Genomic DNA, 20,615 nt, shown 5'->3' on the forward strand with positions numbered 1-20,615 from the left:
CTAAGGAATTGATTTATGCCTCGGAGCAGGGCAAAGAGAAGAATTCTCAGCCCCTATGGTATCTGTTGCTAGGGGAGCATCAGGCCATCTGCTAGGCTTGAATAAAACATGGCAATAACATTTTGGATTAAAGCACAGAATGATTTTCCAAAAACAAAATTAAAGTTTGTCAGCAATTGAGGAGCTTGTAGGTCTTTTTTTTTTTTTTTAAGGTATTTGAATCTGTAGTGTTTATATTCAATTTCTTTTTCTCTTGTGGACTTATTCCCAAAACCTTGTATTGATTGCCCAATTCGAAATATTCAGCCTGCCATTTGAAGCTTCCAGAATCTGGTTTCACCCAAGATGATGTCAGGTAGCAGCTATGATGCATATGCTCTGTGTGTGTGTGTGTGTGTGTGTGTGTGTGTGTGTGTGTGTGTGTGATTTACTTTATCCCCCTCTCTGCCCTGGCTCCCAGGTGAATGCTGTGCGGGTATATGTGAACAGTTCCTCCGAGAACCTCGACTACCCAGTCCTTGTTGTGGTTCGCCAGCAAAAAGCGGTGCTGTCCTGGCAGGTTCCTCTGCTCTTCCAAGGACTGTAAGTGGATCTTCTCCTGGACAATTTCACATTTGGTTTCTTTCAGTGATTTAGACCTTAATTGGTATTTTCCCTAGTAAAGACAAATCAGGCTTTTGAAATGCTGACATTGTATGCTAAGGGCAAATAATGATCATGCACATAGCCTGACCGTTTCGAGCATGTTCAACTTCCATCCTCTTAGATTTCAGATAAACACTCTGCCTAGATTTGTAGCACCCGGAAGAACTTTTAGCATTTTGATTATATCCAGAATATTCTATAGCTCTGGGTCAGTGGATTATCCACTAAGGATGGGGTTAGGCTCATCAGTCAACGTAAATGAGTAACACCTCCTCCATTCTTCAGAATGCCCACAGAGTATGCATTCTTCATTCTGTAGTATTTATTAAGCACTACTAAGTTCTAGAGCTAAGAATACAGCAGTGGGAGGTGGGGGGAAGAAAAACAAAATCCCTGCCTTCAGGAAGTTTATATTTTTGCGGAGAAACTATGTAAGGTACTATATAGCACTACTAAGAAAAAAACCAGAAGACATTCAGACATATGTACATAGTATGGTGTTAAATCATTTTTAGTGGCTGAGTAATTTGAGAATCAAAATAGTCACTCTCACAGCCTTGACTTGGGCTCTGGGGCGCTTTTTTTTTTATGTTCCATTCAGTGAAAGCTTGAGTAGAAATATGAAATCAACTGGTTGTTTTACCAGGACAGTTTCCCCTTCACAATGTGGTATATTTTCCTCCTTGAATTAGGAAGATCATTGAGTATAATGTAGGCATGACTGAATTGAACTGGCCAGCACTGAGAAGTACTCAAATCCCTGTTATCACATCACACAAGCTTATGCCAAAGACACTAGTTCTAAATCACTATCAATAGGTCCAGTCTGAAATTCAAAACATAAGGACTCAAAAACAAATTTGGAGAGAAATGAAATAAGATCGGCTTTTTTCCCTGCATGTTCACTGAGTCTCTTTCTCTTGTTTTTGCTGGTTTTTCCTTCCATTGGCTGCTACAGATACCAGAGGAGTTACAACTACCAGGAAGTGAGCCGCACCTTATGTCCCTCCGAAGCAACCAATGAAACAGGACCTCTGGAGCAACTGATATTTGTAGATGTAGCCTCCATGGCACCCCTGGGGGCCCAGTACAAACTGCTGGTCACCAAGATCCAGCACTTCCAGCTACAGTAAGCAGGACTTATTGTGGCCTTTCTCTATTCATTTGTCTGCTGCTGCTGTGCTTGGGCATGCTCAATCCACTTTCCAAGTCAGCACTCAAGAAGGAAATTATTCACTTGGTGTCTTGTCTGAGAACCTTCTGAACTCACCTACCCACAGCTGGGCACAGGGCCATAATCTGTGCGACAGGGAAGCAGCAGGGACTGGTGCAGAGGGGAACAGTGCTTGACATCCTAGGTGTATCTGTTCTCAGGGGTCTGTGAGGACCCCGTCTGCCTGTAGTCCAAGAAAGAGGCCTTGGTGACCAGGTACTTTTGCATTATGCATCAGTGCCACTCTCCTGAAGGATTTTATTCTAAGGAATACCTTAACCTATTTTTCTTGTCTTTACTGGTAGGGATGTGTACAGGTAGAAAATAATGTTATGTGGCTTTGTCCTTTGTGCAAAAACTCATGGTAATTTCCTCCTTCTCCTTGCACTACCATCCTTTGAAACCAAAATCAGTTGGGATTCACCATCTCAAACTGTTCATCTTAGACATACATACAATAAAGTCAATTGGGGGAATTATCTCCAAGGGATCTGTTCTCTTCCAAAGGTAGCTTTTGTAAAATATTGCATAAATCTGTGTGAATACTTAAACAGAAAGACTAAGGTCATTCCTTAATAAGGCCAGAAAGTTCAGGGATTTTCTGCCTCATTTTCTTCTAAGACTAAAGCTTCTCAAGGGTTCAGACCACTTCCTCTTCTCTGTTTTAAATAAATTTTAAAAGAAAATATTGTTAAATTTGTTATATTAAAATTAGAATTTTACTTATCAAAATGTTTCACTAAGAGAACAAAAAGATAAATCATAGACTAAAAGACACATAACTGTAAAGGTTCATAGCAGGATATATAAAGAACTTCTACAAATCAATAAGAAAAAAACAGGCAAGCTCTTGGCTGCTCCCCCCCATTATCACCCACCCTTCTGTGGTTCTGGCTTCTTACAGGGAAGAATCTTGGAACTGATGAGTTTGGGTACCGCTGAAGATGGAGACTGGCACCCAGGTGTGTGCAAGCCTGTGTGCCCATAGGGCCAGACTCAGCTTCACTGGAACAATATGTTTTCTGAGAAAAAAATGAGGAGATCTCAGGGGCAGAAACTATACTGGAGAAAAAAAAAATCCTGTGACCTAGACTTCTCACTAGAACTTTGAAACAGAGAGTGAAGAGTCTCAGGAATTGAATCAATGTTTACATTTACCCAATGAAAAATATATATATAATATAAACAGACTCAAATATGCCAAGGAAAAGACTAAGAATGTCAATGAGATTTAGAAAAAAAAAGGAAACTATGTGTTGCTTACAAGAGTACAACCTTAAATAAAAGAATATATAAATGTAAATAAAAGGATAGTAAAAGAAATATACTAATACTAACCAAGAGAAAGTTTGGTTAAATAAATTTGTATATATCATATTTATCATATTTGTATATATCATATTTGTAGTATATCATATTTACAAGATATTCCTTAATGCAAGAAGCATTACTGAAGATAGAGGGGACAGTTCATATTTCTAAAAGAATCAATTCTAAATTTATATGCACCTGCTAACATCACTTCATAATATACAAACAAAAATTTCAGAATGAAAATAATTGGACTAATTTGCAATTGCAGAGATTTCTCTATAGATAATAGAATAAATAGACCAAAACATAATTAGATAGAACAGGCACTGGCAATCTATGGCCCACAGACTGGCCACTGGGTTTTGTAACTAGAGTTTTACAGGAACATAGCTGCACCCATTCATTTACATATTGTCTCTGGCTGCTTTCATACTACAATGACAAAGGTGAGTAGTTGGTTTGGAGGCATTATGGCCTGGAAGCGTAATATATTTGCTATCTAGCCCTTTAAGATATAAAGAGCAAGTGAATATGAACAAGCTTGAACAAATTAATGTATTTAAGAAACTGTATCTCAAAATGATAGAAAGCCTAACCTTTTCAGGTGCACATGCAACATTTACTAGTTGCCAAGCTCTAATGCATGTCTTGATAGATTTAAAAGAACCAAAATCCTGTATATGGAATTGAGGTAGAAATCACCTACAAGATGATATCTATAAAAGTCTCCAAATGTTTGGAAATTAAGTAGCTTACTTCTAAATAAATTATGAGTCAAAGAGTAATTACCATAAAAATTAGAAAATATTTTGAAAAAAATGATAATGAAAATATGACATATCCAAACTTCTGGGATGCAACTAAGCACTGCTTAGAGGCAAATGTATAGCTTCAAATGTATATGTTAAGAAAGAAGAATGGCTGAAAATCAGTGTGGTAAGTGTCCATTTCAAGAAGTTAGAAAATAAAACTCAAAGAAAGTAAAAGAAAGTAATAAAATAAGAGCATAAAACAATGAAATAGAGAACAAATCAACAGTGGACAGAACCAACCAAATCACAAGTCAATTATTTGAAATGCCTAGTATTATTTTTATACCTGTTTTTTAAAATATAATAAAGCAAGCCCATTGGAAAAAAAACAAGCAAGAAAGCTTGTAAACAGTGTCTGTAAACAGACACTTTACCAAAGAAGGTATCCAAATGGTCCTAAAGCCCAACCTTATCAGCTACCAAATTAAAACTATAAGGAGATTTCCCTACACGTACCAATTTCTATAATTTGCGAAGACTGACAATGCAATTTCATACCTACTTATTTTAAATCCAACTCCTAAATATATAATTGTCCTATTCATCCCAGGGAATACTCTACAACAATAAAAATGAACAAACCATTGCTGTACCTAGCAACATGGATAACTCTCACAAACACAATGTTAAGCAAAAGACACCAGACAAAGGGAATGCATACTGTTTCGTTCCATTTATATGAAGTTTAAAAACAGGCAAAACTATTCTGTAATATTGGAAATCAGGATAGTGGTAACTTTGAAGAGGAAAGAGGAAGTATATGGTTGTTTACTTGGTGAGGATTCATTCAGATACATATTTATGACTTGTGTTTTTTTCATATGTTTTTTATGCTTCAATAAAAAGATTAATTTTTTTAAGTCAGAATATTTACATTTTTGTAATCAGAATGTTTTGTTCTATTATAAATCTCACCTTAACTTTTCTAAGGCAGTTTATAAAGAAGTCGATAGCCAGTAGAGTTGCTAATAGGAATCGGATATTTACCTTGGTCTTCTGTGCAGCTCTTGACAATGTGTGCCCATAGCAATGGATGGACAGATGGAGGAGTGAATGGTTAGAAGGATGGAGAAGTAGTCACAGCATTTTTTCCAAGTCCCTCCATTAATTTTGGTGTAGAAAAAAGTGACATGGTAATTTCAAGAGCAAAAAAACTCTCACTCCCACCCTCCCCCCAAAAAAGACAGAAAAAGTTTCTCTGATAGACAAAATCCACCCAGATCAACTAAGTCAGAGTTTCTAGGAGGGAGGTTTGAGCATTAGTATATATAATTTTAAAGTTCCCCTGGTGATTCTAATGTGTAGCCAGAGTTAAGAACCACTACCTCTAAGCAATTTCTAAATATGCTGCTTACATTTAATGATTTTAATACTTAACTATTTATGATATTAAACAATGTGGGAATTCACAGTGATACGTTTGAAGGAGGTTGTCGCACATTACTTGAACAGAGTACAGTTTGAACTTCAGAGAAGCATCGCATTTACTGATTGGTCTCTGTGTCTTCGACCTGTGACTGTCATCTGGTGGCAGTGTACTTGAATTCTAGGGCTGGTTTTCCTGTGAGGCTAATTAGACCCTTTGGAGAACTGAATTCTGTGAAACTGAAATCATAAGGTCACAGGTCTGCGCAAGTGTTAATGAATGATATGCATGCTGCTGGAACTGCAAATCTGTTCCTTTGTGTTGTTTCCTGCTTCCACCTCTTATCATGTGATGACCTCAGCAACCAGACATTCAGAGCATTTCAAACTGTATGGTTACTAGGGTTTTTATGAGAATAAGATAAGTCTGAGAAGAGATGGTAACTGAAATATGTGTGTCTCTTTCTCCTTGGCTCTGGTTTGTCCCACACCAACTTTGCTGGTGACTCAGATATCCAGAGGATGATGATAACAAGCAGGAGCTGGGGACTGTGGTGAGATCTGAAGTCTAGGTGTTGGGAGACATGCTGAAAAATCAACTCAAAAATTCCCAACATGGCAGTTTCTGTTGCAAGTTTTTGAGTGGCACACTAGAAGGTATATGAACGATGTTTCAGGATTTTTTTCTAGAAGCATATATTTTAACAATGAAAGGAACTTTTGAAATTGAATCCACTCACCTCATTTTTACAGATGAGCAAACTGGTGCCCAGAGAGGTTAAGTGACTAATCCAAACACACAGCTAGGAAAGGATAAAATCAGGACTAGATGCTACTTCTGACTCCCAGCTCTGAGCAATTGCCACTATAATATGCTATTTCTACTTGTGTTTAAAGCTGTCCTCCCAATGTTTATGTTGCCCTAAATATCTTTCTCAATTCCATGAAGCATTTATTTCAATTGAGTCTTAAAAATAAAATTCTGTCTTAAAGCATTACTCCCTGCCATCCAACTATCCCTCACTCATGTTGCGGAGTGTGAAGTCGCAGACAGGGAGGAGCAGGAGGCTGTCGGAGCAGGCAGGCACCTGATCATGGGCTGGGCGGAGCTCAGAAGGAGCGTGAAGAAATTCTGGTAGTTGTCTAAGTCGGAATGGTTGCGTGGAGGATTTGAAGGGGACGAAACTGGATGCAGAAAATTGAAGGCGGATGCAGCAGTCAAGATAATAATGAGATGAATGGAAGAATTTAGAGGTGACATTGACAAAACTTGATGGGGTATGAGGAGTAAGGGAAATGGGAGAGTCAAGGGTGGCCTGCTACCCCATAAATGGTCACTAAGGGAAAATGAGAATGTTGAGGAAGGAAGGAAGAGAGGATAAGTTCACTCTGGGACATGTTGAACGTGACGTACAGATGCTTGGCAGGGTGTTGGATACACAGCAGCATGATGCTCAGAAGTAAGGTCTGGCTTACAGAGAGCAGCCTGAGTAGAAGTGCTTCAAGGAGGCAGGTCCACGGTGCCTGAAGTGGAATAAGAGGAGACAGGGTGGAGACTCGGGTAGCAGTACCCAATCCTTGATTTTGAGATCTTCTCTGCTTAACCAGGGAGTTTGGACTTCACCTTTCAGGTTACAGGAGCCACTAAAGGATTTCAAGCAACAGAATAAGATAAACAAATTTGATTTTTAGAGATGAATTTAGTAGTCACGTGGAAGATGAACTGGAGAGAGGAGAGGGCAGAGACATATAGACAAATGAAAAGTTATTTGAGTAGAGAAGAATAAACAATGATTAGGGACTGAAGGTGTTATAGCAGCAATAAAGTTGTCAGGGAGAAAAGGGGTTAAGTAATATACATAAGGATAATTCACAAATTCAAAAAATACATGTGGCAGAATAAAAAATATATAGTCCTATATGAGTACCTGCAGCCTTTGACCCTCCTCCAGTCTTCTAATCAAGGATTTGAGTCTGTGTTGAGAGAGTTTTGAGTGAGATAGTTCAGCTACCAAGCTGTGAAAAGTGGTAGATTTTTTTGAGAAAATAGGTAAGTGAAGAGGCTTTTAGACCATTTGGTCATGTGTCACACTAGGTAATCACCCTTAAGTATTTGAGGGTAGACCACAGTAATGATTTCCATTACTTTTCCAATTGTTTTCTTAGTGAATCCTATATTGGGCAAAGATAGTGCTTCAGGTGGGTCAGGTGCATCCAGGTTACATTTACACTAAGAGTAAGACTTGGTGATGAATCAAATGTGGAAGTCAATAAAAAGGGAGTCCAAGATGACTCCAGCAATGATGTCAGAAGTCTGGTGAGGTTTCCTACCAAAGAGACCTAGTGGCTCAGGAACAGGGAAATTACAGCACATTCCATTTTGATTACCTGCAGTTTGAATGTTTGAGGGATAGCCATGTGCAGAAGCCCAGCAGATAATTGCTCCTCCATGACTGGAGTTCACGTGATAGCCCTGGGCTGGACATGGAAACCCGAGATTCACTGACATTTGTATGGATTTTGTGGCAATTGAATATACATTTAATATATAGTAATTAAATATAATGTTTACTATTACATTAATGACAAAGTATTAAATATAATATGTAATATATAATATTTAATTGCCATTATATATTGTATAGATCTATAATGTACATGGCTAAGGAAAATGAGAAGGTCAAGAATGGGACTGCGGGGAACGTTCTTATGTAAGGGGTGGTCTGAGAAACAGAACTATCACAAGAAGCTGAGTAGGCATAGCCAAATGTGTGGGAGAAAACCCAAGGAAAGAAAGCAGGTGTCACAGAGCCCAAGGGAGGAAAGTTTCAAGGCAGAGGGAGTGGTCGTCAGAGTCAAATGTCACAGAGAGGTAAAATTAAGGATGAAGTCACTGGCTTTAGCAATTAGGAGACGACTTACCCTCAGCAAAGGCAACTTCAGGGGGATGGTGGGAAAAGAATCCTGATGGCAGTGGGGAGAGGAAAAAACAAATGAGGGATGGGAGCGGAATACTATTTTAAGAAGCTAGTTTGTGAAGGAGAGGGAGGATATAAATGACATCAAAGGAGCAAAATATAGGAAAAAGGGAGGCATTTTGTTGGGGCGTTTTTGTTTACTATTTTGAAAGTGGTTGAGATTTTAGTATATTTATAAACCAAGAGTGTATAAAATTTATAGGACTGTTGAATTTTGTAGAAGCAGAGTACCAGAGGAGGGAAGAAAGGATAGGATATAGCACATCCATTCAGAGTTTGTACTTCTACTTAGACCAGAGCGATGAGGTGGAGGGTTACACATGACCAGAAGGTGGGTGGAAGGGTTGGGGTGAGCGAAGGGAGTTCATAACAGATGGCAGTAAGGAGATAACAGGGAATGATGTTCTGAAGTCCATAGTCCAAATGAATAATAGGGCATAATTTCCTTCAACAAACAAAGTGGGGGTTTTGCACGCCCACTGGGCTCTGTGCCAGGGGCTGGCTATCCTAAGATGAAGAAGATGTCGTGTATCTCACAGTCCTCTCTGGTACCCACCTCAAAAACTACTTAGCTTTTGTCCCTGCCTGTCTTCCCACCTACCCTTTCTTCCAAACCCCCTTTCTTTTTCCTTCTGTTTTTTTCTTCTTCTCTCGTATGTATCTCTCCTCTCTCTTCTACCTTCTCCATGGGCCTCTCTCTTCCTCTTCTTTTCCTGCCTCCCTTATTTGCACACCCACCTCTCTTGACACCATCTGGTCTCTTTCTCTTCCCCCCTCCCTTAAACTAACCAAAACAGGGGAACAAAGTCAGCTTTTAGTTTTTGTTTATCAAATAAACCTTTGTTTCCTGTGTTGAATTTTTTTAAACAAATAAGTTGAAATGTTTATACCTCTTTCTCTAGAGGTATACGAGAGTCTCAGTTAGCTTTGTTCTGTTGGTTAACGACTCTTGGTTAATTCAACCTCCCCCAGCCTCTGACAGGGCCCATGGGGAAGGAAGCAAAATGTTTCATCTGCAACAGACACGATGTTTATTTTACACACACTGTTGACTCTATGAGAAAGAGAGGACTTAAATGTGATAGTCTTAAAGAAAACAATGTTTTGGAAGTTTGTATGTGATTATACTGGTAAAGAAAACATAAAGGACAAGGGGAAAAAATCATATCGATGCCCATACTTTCAGTATAAAAAAGAAATTCCTGGCCAAAGAATACTGGTTGCATCTGGAAATCTCATGCTGTCTGTTGCTAGCCAAGAAAATCAGTGTCGTTTTCCTTCCCCTGACCTGGCAACGAACAGAATTGAAGGCCCCATGTTGCCCTGGTAATAGCAGATGACACAACACTACCCAGCCACACACGGCACCAGGGTCCTGACTCTGGTTGTGGAATCTCAGGATCAAACACACAACTAGATTTGGCTTCGTTAGCTGACTTAGAGCCACAAGTTTTCCCCTGTGCTTCAGCAGAATGAATCCTTGACACTGATAATATCTGTTGAGAGTAAATACATACACATTGCACCCATTGTTAACTTCTGAGCCCAGTCTGCCAACAGCCTAAAATCGTTGGTCGTTAAATTTAGAAACAGTGCTCAAGTTTTATGACTTCTAAACAACACCTCCAATTATAAACCTCTTGTTAAATGTCTTGACATGTCCTTTATAAAGGAATCTTTAATAAGGTTTTTAAAACTGTTTTACTTTTTGAAAAGGAAAACTAGCAGTGGGGAGAAAGACTTGTTAGAGAGCACCGAGGGATGAAGCTGGGAAGGGCCCCAGAAGAAGTTCAGGCTCAGGTTCCCCAAAATTCAGGCCAAACAAAGTAATTATTTCCATAGGCATGACATCATGGGTATATAGAGACATAAAATTGATCCCTCCCCAGTTTGATCATTCTTGAAAGTTGAAACCAAGTCCCCATGCAGTTTACTTGGTCAGTTTGACAGGACTAGAATTCCTTTCACAAAGAGTAAGGCTCTCCTTGCATCTAGTTTAGGGTGGTTTTCTTTTACATAAATATTTTTTGCTTGCTAACTTAGCTTTTCTCTCACTTTTCCCCCTTTTCTTTCTCCCACTTACATTTCTCAGGACAAATGTTGCCTTTCACTTCACTGCCAGCCCCTCTCAACCTCAGGTAAGTGAAGCATTTCAAGGTTATCATGATTCTACCTACTGACACTACCCAACAAACCCATGGTAATAGGCAGAGTCAGCATGTGACATTGCCCGTGACCTTTCACAATTTGAGATATATTTGTATTTTTGGAATGTCGTTCACATTACTGGGACTTTAGACACAACATTCGATCTTATCCCCTTAACTGGTGTGAAATGAGAGGCATGACATTTGTTTGCAGATGTTCCTTGGCTCAACTGTTAGCAAACTGTGCATCTATTATGCACCAAGGACAGTACTAGACTGAACTAGGTGCTGAGGATATGATATAAAGAAGATGGAGATATAACTCCTGCCCTCATGAACCTTATTATCAAAATGGGGAGGGACAGGGAGTGGAAGGCCAAACACAAAACAGGTACACAAATAATTAATCAACTGAGAAATACAATAAAAATGGGACATACTTTACTTTCTAGAGTGTTATGGTATAATAGTTTCTCCTGTCATAAAGAGAGAACAGGAATGCTGACATTAGAAGAATTAGATATGTGTGTTGTGCTCTCCATTAAACCATAATCATAAGCAGAATAAATACATGAAAAAAAATACATGAAAACTTTAAGCTGCTTTTCCATGGACACTTCTAGCTACCTTTTTATTTTTTCACAGCCTCTGAAAGAGTTAAGTCTATGCAATAGCAGGCTTATCACAGATTTATTTAATGTCCCGATATTTACTGTAAATCTTCTGTAGGCTGTAATACAGCTTAGGTCATAAATGGCTACTTAATTTTTGCATTGAATGTATTAAAACTGGAATTAACACAATACATGGATACTGTTTAAATCTATTACAAGCACTTATGTGTTGGTAAATATTTAACAACCAGTTCCCAGAGAGAAACCCCTGATTTGTAGCATTTGCCCATTTCTGTGGTGTAAATACCTCCATTATGGCCAATCATAAGCTGCCAACATGATGCCCTTGAATACAGAGTTGGGATGAGATGTGCACAATCAGCCCCCCAAACCTGTGTGGGCCAACTCCCATGCATCTTTTAAGACTTCAATTTCCCATCAGTGAAGGCCTCCACAGTGCATATATACTGCCACCCAGTGACAAAAGAGGACTACAGGCCCACATGAATTGCCCTCAACATTTATTGGCCACTTAATTCATGAAATATGTGAAAGCACTAGTTGCTAGGTGCAATGGGAGATATCTAAAAAGAGAGGAAAAACTTACATCCCAACCACACAAAGAGTATAGTGTAATAGTGCTGTACGGAGATATACTAAATATGGTAACTAACTGAATGCTGAAATGCACTCTCAGTTTGTAGAAAATCAGTGATGAGGGGAGCCTGGGTGGCTCAGTGGGTTAAGCGTCCAACTTTGGCTCTGGTCATGATCTCACGATTCACGAGTTTGAGCCCCACATTGGGCTCTGTGCTGACAACTCAGAGCCTGGAGCCTGCTTCAGATTCTGTATCTCCTTCTCTGTCTGTCCCTCCCCCACTCGCTCTCCGTCTCTCTGTCTCAAAAATAAATCAACATTAAAAATTTTTTTTAAAAAGAAAATCAGTGAGGATTATATATTATAGCTTTCTCTCATTTTAAAAAAGGTATGTAAATATGAAATTCTAAGTAGTTTTATATAAATCTCAAACTAGAGTAAAACATACTTAGAACTAAAAAACAAAATAGAAATTATTTGATATCTATGAAAGTTTTACTTTACTATTAACTGTTCCCATTTTGACCTAGATTTTATATCCCCTTCAACTGTAGGAAAGATTTTCTATTTATATAAAACCATCCAAATCACTGCACATTCTCACAGAACCTTGATTATCAGATAGAAGCAGGTTACAGAAACTGGGTGGGTAATGAAGACCCAAGATGGTGATTTGTGGCCTAAATTCCAGCCATTGCTTTGGGTACTTGTCATTTGCTTCTTTCTGATTAAAGTAGATTCTCGAGGCAAGGGTCAAAAGTATTTATTTGGGGTTTATGGTAATTTAGAGATAAAAGAAGACTGATAATATTTTGGCAAAAAGAGAAAGCTTCAGTAGATGTCTGATTTTTGCACAAAACCAACTCCTATAATAAAAAGAAATAGATATGATACTCATTATTGCTAACAGTAATCATAGCAATGCTCTTAGGTTACAAAGTTTGGCTTCCCTAGGAACCAAGAACACCTCTTGGGAATTCCAGACCATTCACCTTTGGATAGACCTCTGTCTTACATGTATTGAATCAGGGTCCAAGATGAAAGGTCAAAATGAAGTGGGTTCTTAGAAGTGTTGCCATCTGTGACAAGGTGTGAACAGACTTCCAAACAGCAATGTTAATGACATTCCTTAATCTTGAGGTTATTTTTTTCCCCATCAGAAGTCTTTGGATTATTGAAAAATATTCTATTTTTATTCTCTGATTCTCAGAATAAGGTTAGTAAAGAGGATGTTAGAATTCAAAATTAAGTTTTTACATGTTTTGCCTCTCCTTTAAACTGATAGATTTGTGGCGCCTGGGTGGCTCAGTCGGTTGAGCCTCCAACTTCGGCTCAGGTCATGATCTCAAGGTTCATAAGTTTGAGCCCCTCATCAGGTTCTGTGCTGTCAACACAAAGCCTGCTTCGGATCCTTTGCCCCCCACCCCCACCCCGGCTCTACTTCCCGCCCCTCAGCTCTCTCTTTTCTTCTTCTCTCTCAAAAACAAATAAACATTAAAAAAAAAAAAAAAAACCTGATAGATTTATTAGAGTCCTAGGATATTGGGCTTGTTTTAGTTGGTATCCTCAAAATCTTAATCAGATATTTAATGTTAAGCTTCTCAACCAGCTACCACATTTATAATTATTGACAAAAGTCCCCTTTCTTCATTTATTAGCAATACGTTTAAAACTCAGCGTTAGTAAATGGTGGATTCATAATCTAATCTAGGTAAATGGTATAACTTCTGATTTCCTGATTCTTACGATATCTGAGAAATACTTTTAAAGAATATCTCAGCCTGCTCAAAATTGTGAACATATTTCAGGGGAATAGATGTAGCGCTTGATCTTTGAATGGAAATATTGTCTCTCTATATTCCAGCCAGGAAACAGATTCTTTAGCAAGAAGTCTAGGGGCACAGTGGGCCTGGTAGTAATTCTCGCCTATAGGAAGGTGGTTAAGAATCTTGAAGAACCACTTATCTGCTTTTCAAAGTGGAATTTCCTATTTCAAAATGATCCCATGGAAGTAAATCTTGGCTCAGATTACATCTTGAATATCCCTAGTTCAAAGGGTTGGAGGGATTTTTTTAAGCAGAAACTGGAATGAAGTATATCCAAGTTTAGTTGGGAAAGAAATGCTAGCAAATGAAATGACATTGTCTGAAATGGCTACCTTGTTTTGTTCACTGCTTATCCCTAATAATCTGGCACAGAGCCCAGAGCCCTGAGCCCTGCACAGAGCAGTTGCTCAATATGTATGAGATGAATGGCTGATGGAATGAATGGAGATTTACATCTGAACTTTGTGCCTTGTACTAGAAAGGAAACAATCCTATTCATGTAAATCTAGTTTTGAGTTCATAACTGTAAACATTACTTAGTATTAACAAATCATGTCTTTCTTTTTTCTTATTCTCAGTATTTTCTATACAAATTTCCTGATGATGTGGACTCAGTTATTATTAAAGTCAGGTCTGAAATGGCTTATCCATGTTCTGTTGTCTCAGTCCAGAATATCATGGTGAGTCTTAATAAATTGTCAGTTTTTCAATATGGAGCATTATGTTGTCACAGGGTAAATGAAAGAGAAGGGTGGGGACTATGTTGTCCTCTTACTATGTATCTCCTGCAAAACTGTTAAATAATAAAAACAGTATCTTATGCACACAAGTGGATTGTCTGTTTGGAGACATTGATTTGGGGAGATAGAGAATAGTTGACTCCTCACCAAAATAAGCAATGGAAAGAAGGGAGGGAGGATTATGACAAAGAATAAGGAAGACCAAATTGTGGGCTGCACAAGAAATATCAAAACCTATCATTTATTCTGTTTTAAAAGTCTTACTCTAACAATGGACCCTTTTCTGCTTCAAATGTGTTAATAAAAAATGGGAAAGGTGTTATATACTTGAAGACCATCTTTTCAGTTCTTTTTGATATAAAGTGACCCTTAGAGGACTTTAGAAGGCAAGGTACTAAGCTTTAGGAGGACTGTTTCATGACTTTCCTCAGAGAAAACTTTTCATGCTTTCTGGCTTAGTAAGGAACCCCTTGCTCTATGATCCTCTGGATAGAATGTGTGTTGTGTGTAGTATGGCTTTAGTGATGCTTTCCTTTTTATCCTTCATGCATGTTGTAGTGCCCAGTATATGATCTCGACCACAATGTGGAATTTAATGGTGTCTATCAGTCCATGACCAAGAAAGCTGCCATTACACTGCAGGTGAGACATCACTTTGGTGGTCACTATTGTCAAAGACAATGCACAGTTTATAGTCAGGTTACCTGCTGGACGAGCATTCAAAAGGTATTGTCATTCACTGTGTCCTTGGATCTCTTTCCTTTATGATTGGCTTTAAAACAAGGATTCCTACTCCTGAAGTCAAAGACCAGGCCATGGTGGACAATAGTGCTCTGCCAGGGGCCCCATTACCTTAGGGGGTCTTGGGAACCCATGATGCAGTGGGACATATATCTGACAGATTGCTTAGAGAGGTAAGGTGAGATGCCAGTGTACTTATTGGGAGATGCCGATTTAGTGTAAAGTTTATCTGATCCATTTAAAGCAATTAAACATATTCTAATACTCTATATACCTGTAACAGTATCCAAAAAAGGACTTCAACTCTGGACAGAATGGATAGGTTCAAAGGAATATGGACCTCATGTATACAGCCATTTGCCCTTTTGTTATTTGTAATTAAATTATTTCAATGGTAATTTTATAGCAAAAATGATTTTCAAAAAGATTCTGTCCCTGCCTTTAAGGTGGTATTTACTTAAGGTACCTACAACTTCATCTGTTCTCCAAAGTAAGGTGATGCTGTCTACTAAAGGACAAAGAATGAGGGCTTCTGGGTGGCTCAGTCGATTAAGCTTCCGACTCTTGATATTGGCTCTGGTCATGATCTCTCGGTTTGGGGGATCAAGCCCTGCATTAGGCTCCACGCCATCAATGTGGAGCCTGCGTGGGATTCCCTCTCTCTCTCTCTCTCTCTCTCCCTCTCTGCCCCTCCTTTGCTCACACTCTTGCTCTTTCAAAATAAATAAGTAAACATTAAAAAAAAAAAAGAACAAAAAATGAGGATTTAGCTATCAAATGTAAAAACTTCTCTTAGGCTTTGATTTCCTAGTGCCTCAATTTTGATAATCCCACATCTCTGCTCCTGTTCACTCGTGAATAAGGAGACTGGGACACAGAGAAGCACACTTAGAGAAAGTCAAAGCCAGGACTATAACGCAGGTCTCACTTTTGCATCCCTAACCTAAATTATTAACTGTGACTGTGTGACTGTTAGGAAAGTCATGTATCATTGGATTTTCAAATAATAAAACCTGAACATAGTGAACCCAAAGCAGACTAAAAATAAAGTATGTTAATTTTAAAAATATAAAGTACAAGTATTATTATTAAACATAGGCTGTTGACATATTTTTTTACACGGGGCCTATTACAGTCTTAAGCACATAAGTGGGCACAAGATACATTGAGATTACGATAGTGTACCTGTTTAATTTTTTGGATTTAACAATTATTTTATTGTGGCTAAACTCTGGAGTAGATCCTAGGTATCTGAAAGTTCTTTCTAAGAAACTAGGGGCAGGGGTGAACTTTACTTTTCTTCTCTTTCATCTCTTTCTGCTCCCACCCCCACCACCATGGACTTTCTCCCCTCTTGCTATCCTTTCTTGCTATCATAAGTTGTTATGTCTTATGCAGAAGAAGGATTTTCCAGGCGAGCAGTTCTTCGTGGTATTTGTGATAAAGCCTGAAGATTATGCCTGTGGAGGATCTTTCTTTATCCAGGGTAAGAGATAGTGAGGAATGTTTGCGACTTAGAAAAACCTAATGAAATGGAAGAGAAGGGAAGCCAAAAGCTCCCCATGGCCCCTTACTACCATCTCTAATTCTCATTGGGGATCATCAGCAGTAACTTGCAAGGCAGTCTGAAAGATCTTTGAAAAAAAAAAACATAGGGAAGAAAATGATAAATCTAAAAGGATTACTGATACTACAAAATGTCATTTAGTGCACTACATCTTTTCAAAGTCTTGGGCTCTATCAGACCATGTGAGGTATATTCACTCAGTTTGCCTTTTACTCAACAAATATTTGCTGTTGTGAAATAATGATTTTATGTAGCATATCAAGGTCCACTGTCTAAGACTGGTTTGGTAGCCAGCAGTAATGGAGCCATTTGTGTTAATCAGTAGTCCTCATTTCCACAAGGACATACGAGGAAAATTCAGAGTTCTCAATTTCAGTTGCCAAAATTATACCTTGCAAGATAGTAAGAAAGCAAAGCAGGACCATTTATCCCAATGACAGGGACTGTGTGTAATACCCTTAGGCATAGTACAAATGACTATGGCTAACTACCCAGTCACTACTGTGGGAATGCAAGAGGCTATTGATTGAAAACACAGACCCCCAGCAGCTGATGAGCCACATGTGATCAACACAGAGGGTGTTTAATGTTCAGTAAAATATGGTTCTCTTGACATTCAGGTGAGATGTATTCTTCATGTATTCTTTAATCTCTTGATTACCTAACTCTAGAGTTTTGCCAGTGTCCAATGTTCTTTGGCAAACTACAAGTCATTTTATGACTATGTAACAAAAAAATTGTTTTTTCACTGGCTAGAATAATGCAAAGCAAAAGACAAGACAGCTTTCTATTTTTGTAGCCAGTTTCTTCAGATGTCTATGGCATATTGGGCCACATGGATATCAGAGGATGAGTCAAGCTTTCTTTACTCAAGAAGGGAGGCTACAGTCTCACTTCTTCAATACTACCAAAAATGCAGTGAGGCAAAGGCTATCGTGAAAGTTTAGCCAAAAGCCATATTAGATAGTTTGCAGCTTTGGGAGTTAGGTTTTCCTCTAGTTCTTGCTAAAAGAAAATTCAACAACCAGAGCTAATTGTGGACAGTTTTTGAACAGCTGTTTAGATGAGAGGCCAAGAACCAAGTATCTGATCTATTTTGCCTTTTTCTTTTTTACCAGAAAAGGAGAACCAAACCTGGAATCTACAACGAGCAAAGAACCTTAAAGTGACCATTGTTCCTTCCATTAAAGGTCAGTATTGGCTCTAGGATTCCATGGAAAGATTTCTATGTCCGAAGGCAATCATATACTTAACACTAATGTCATCCTTCCAGAGAAACATCATAAGAAAACTAATATTTACCTTGGAGATAGAAGAGAGAATCAAAGCATGTTGTTAAATCTCTTCCAGAAAGAAAGGGAACTCAATTATGACATTGTATACAGGAAGTCCCTTCCTGGCTTCCATTGGGAAGTCATCACTGTGATAGGTAGCCATTTGTGGAGAATGTCTGGGTGACCTCCAGTAGCTTTGCTGCTTTGAATGGAATTATATTAGGACTTAAGAGTGGGTGTAATGGAGATGAGCCCTTGAAGCCATCCTGTCCTGAACATGGTTCTCTTTTTTCCTGAGGACACCCTGACCAAAGTTGTTTCTCTTCCCACAGAAACTATTTATGTGAAATCCATCCTTCTCAGTTTCCTCATCTTCTTCTCCTTCTACTTGGGATGCCTGCTTATTGCGTTTGTTCATTATATCAGGTAGGTCAAGAGTATCAAGAAATGTTAACCCCCTTTGCTTGTCTCTGTGTGGTGAGTAGAGCATTAGGCTTTACAGCCATCTTGACCAGATTCAACTCTACCTCAACCACTAACTGTGTGACCTTGGGCTAGTTACTTAACCTCTCTGTGCTTCAGTTTCCTCCTCCTCAAAAATGAGATAATAATTTACCTCATAGAATTGTATAGCTGTAGTGTTTACGTCAATGTCCTGCACAGAGTGAGTACTGTTTAGAGTATTAGTTATTTTCATAGTTAATAAAACCTCAACAGAAAGACAGCTTGGGTATTTTTTTGGATCAGGAAATACTGTAAATCCTATGGAATGTAGGAAATGAGGAGTTCTTCCTAATATGGAGATTTAGGAACAGCTTTAAAAATTCCATCAACAAGTAAATTTAATGTCTAAAATAAACCTTGAGGTATAATAAATAGCAGGAGTGATGCGCTTTGATATTTCATTGCCAAGTGCTTTCTTACTATTATAGCATCAATTTTCCAGTAAAATGTCCCTTGAAGGAAAAAAAAGGAAATGATTATATTGTAATTTGACTAAGACAATTTCCCTTCCCAAGAGATTGGAGCCCCTAATAAAAAGAGCTCCAGTTTTTCCTGGTGTCCCTGAGCAGGCCCAAACATTGAAAATTCTGTACTTTGTTGTGGTCTCTGTGAAGCAACTACAAAAGAATGGCAGAAGGCCTATAATAAACAAATGTTCTTTCCCCTCGTGAACATCTGAAGAAAACAAAGCCAGCCCAGAGTTTTCAGACTATTGGGCAATTTAACAGCATCAGTAGAAAAAAATAATTCTCTTCTGTGACTTTACAAAGCTTTTCAGTTGAGAAATTGAATTTTAAAACCCTGGGACTACCATTAACCATATCTAGAACAATTTGAGCACCAGAATACTTAAGGAGAGTAATAAATTATAAACCATTGAGAAAAGTAGAAATTCATGAATCCATATTGATGGAAGAAGGAAGGAAGGAAGGAAGGAAGGAAGGAAGGAAGGAAGGAAGGAAGGAAGGAAGGACCTAAATATCTCCAGATACAATCCAAAGTCAATAAAACAGGTATACATTGAGGAAGCGAGTCATTAGCAAATGCCCACAGTATAAGGAAGAACTCTTGCCTACATAAGAATGCCAAAAGCTGACTGGAAAAAATGGAGGGAGTGCTGGAATTGGAAAATCATCATCTTGCAAATATCAGGTTAAGAATAATTAGTGGATACTAAAACTAAGAGGAAAATCTGATGAAAATCAAAATATGTGCATGACCATAAAGTGTATCCCCACGAGTTGCTTAGTTATTCTAAGGGAAAACATAGTAACTATACAATGGAGAACTCAGACAAGGATTGACTGGGTGATCAAAATTAATGTGAGCAAGGGGAAGGTAAGACACTGTGTGCCTCCACATGTGACAATCTGAGGACACGGCACTACTCATGCAGTATTCCAGCCAGAAATACATATTTTGAATATAATCCTGAGGAAAAATCAAACTACCCCAAAATGACAAGCATTCTATTAAAGACAAATGAAAGGCTGTGCAAATGATCCAGATTGAAGGAGACTAAAGAGATATGGGCAACTAAAGACAACACCTAGTCTCAGATTGGATGTTTTACTAGAAGAATATACTATAACAGACATTATTGGGTCAATTGACAAAATTATAATACAGACAGATTAGAGTATCTTATCAATGTTAGATTTGCTGAATTTGACAACTATACTATGGTTAGGTACGAGAATATCTTTATTCTTTGGAAATATTTAGGGCACCTGGCTGGCTCCGTCAGTAAAGCATGTGACTCTTGCTCTTGGGGTTGTGTGAGTCAAGACCCACATTGGTCATAGAGCTTACTTTTTAAAAACAGAAATATTTAAGAATAAAAGTTCATGACATATGCAACTTACTTTCAAATGGTCCAAAAATTATATATAATATATATATATAGCATATATATAGTTATATACGTACATACACATACAGAATGATAAAGCAAATGGGATAACATGCTAACAAATGAATCTAGATAAAGCATATGTGAGTATTCTATATTTTATTCTTATTCTTACAACTTCTCTGTAAATTTGAAGTTATTTTCTAATAAGAAATTAAAAACAAAAATCCCAGTTCACAGGCAAATATATCTTGAAAGTATATACATTAACTGATTATCAGCCCATTTAATTTATTAGATCATAATCACTGACATTTACTAGGCACCGTGATTATCTGAGATTATCTCAATTGATGCCCTACAACAAGCACTAGTATTATCACCATTTGACAGTTAAGGAAATTGAGGCACAGAGAGGTGAAGCA

General features: G+C 38.2%; 1 protein-coding gene across 4 annotated transcripts in view; it reads left to right on the top strand.

Moving 5' to 3' along the window:
• The window catches only part of SIDT1 (SID1 transmembrane family member 1), a 112,752-nt gene that overhangs the window by 41,806 nt on the left and 50,331 nt on the right, over nt 1–20,615 (top strand). For 3 of the 4 annotated variants that reach the window (XM_045502081.1, XM_045502079.1, XM_045502080.1), the window contains exons 2-9: nt 461–582; nt 1,604–1,774; nt 10,420–10,465; nt 14,091–14,192; nt 14,811–14,894; nt 16,392–16,479; nt 17,679–17,750; nt 18,167–18,260. In XM_045502081.1, the coding sequence (XP_045358037.1) occupies nt 461–582; nt 1,604–1,774; nt 10,420–10,465; nt 14,091–14,192; nt 14,811–14,894; nt 16,392–16,479; nt 17,679–17,750; nt 18,167–18,260 (779 nt within the window). The remainder of the gene's footprint in view (nt 1–460; nt 583–1,603; nt 1,775–10,419; nt 10,466–14,090; nt 14,193–14,810; nt 14,895–16,391; nt 16,480–17,678; nt 17,751–18,166; nt 18,261–20,615) is intronic. The other variant, XM_045502082.1, reaches the window with a different exon arrangement.

Source organism: Leopardus geoffroyi, chromosome C2 (genome assembly GCF_018350155.1).
Source record: "Leopardus geoffroyi isolate Oge1 chromosome C2, O.geoffroyi_Oge1_pat1.0, whole genome shotgun sequence".
NCBI lineage: Eukaryota > Metazoa > Chordata > Mammalia > Carnivora > Felidae > Leopardus > Leopardus geoffroyi.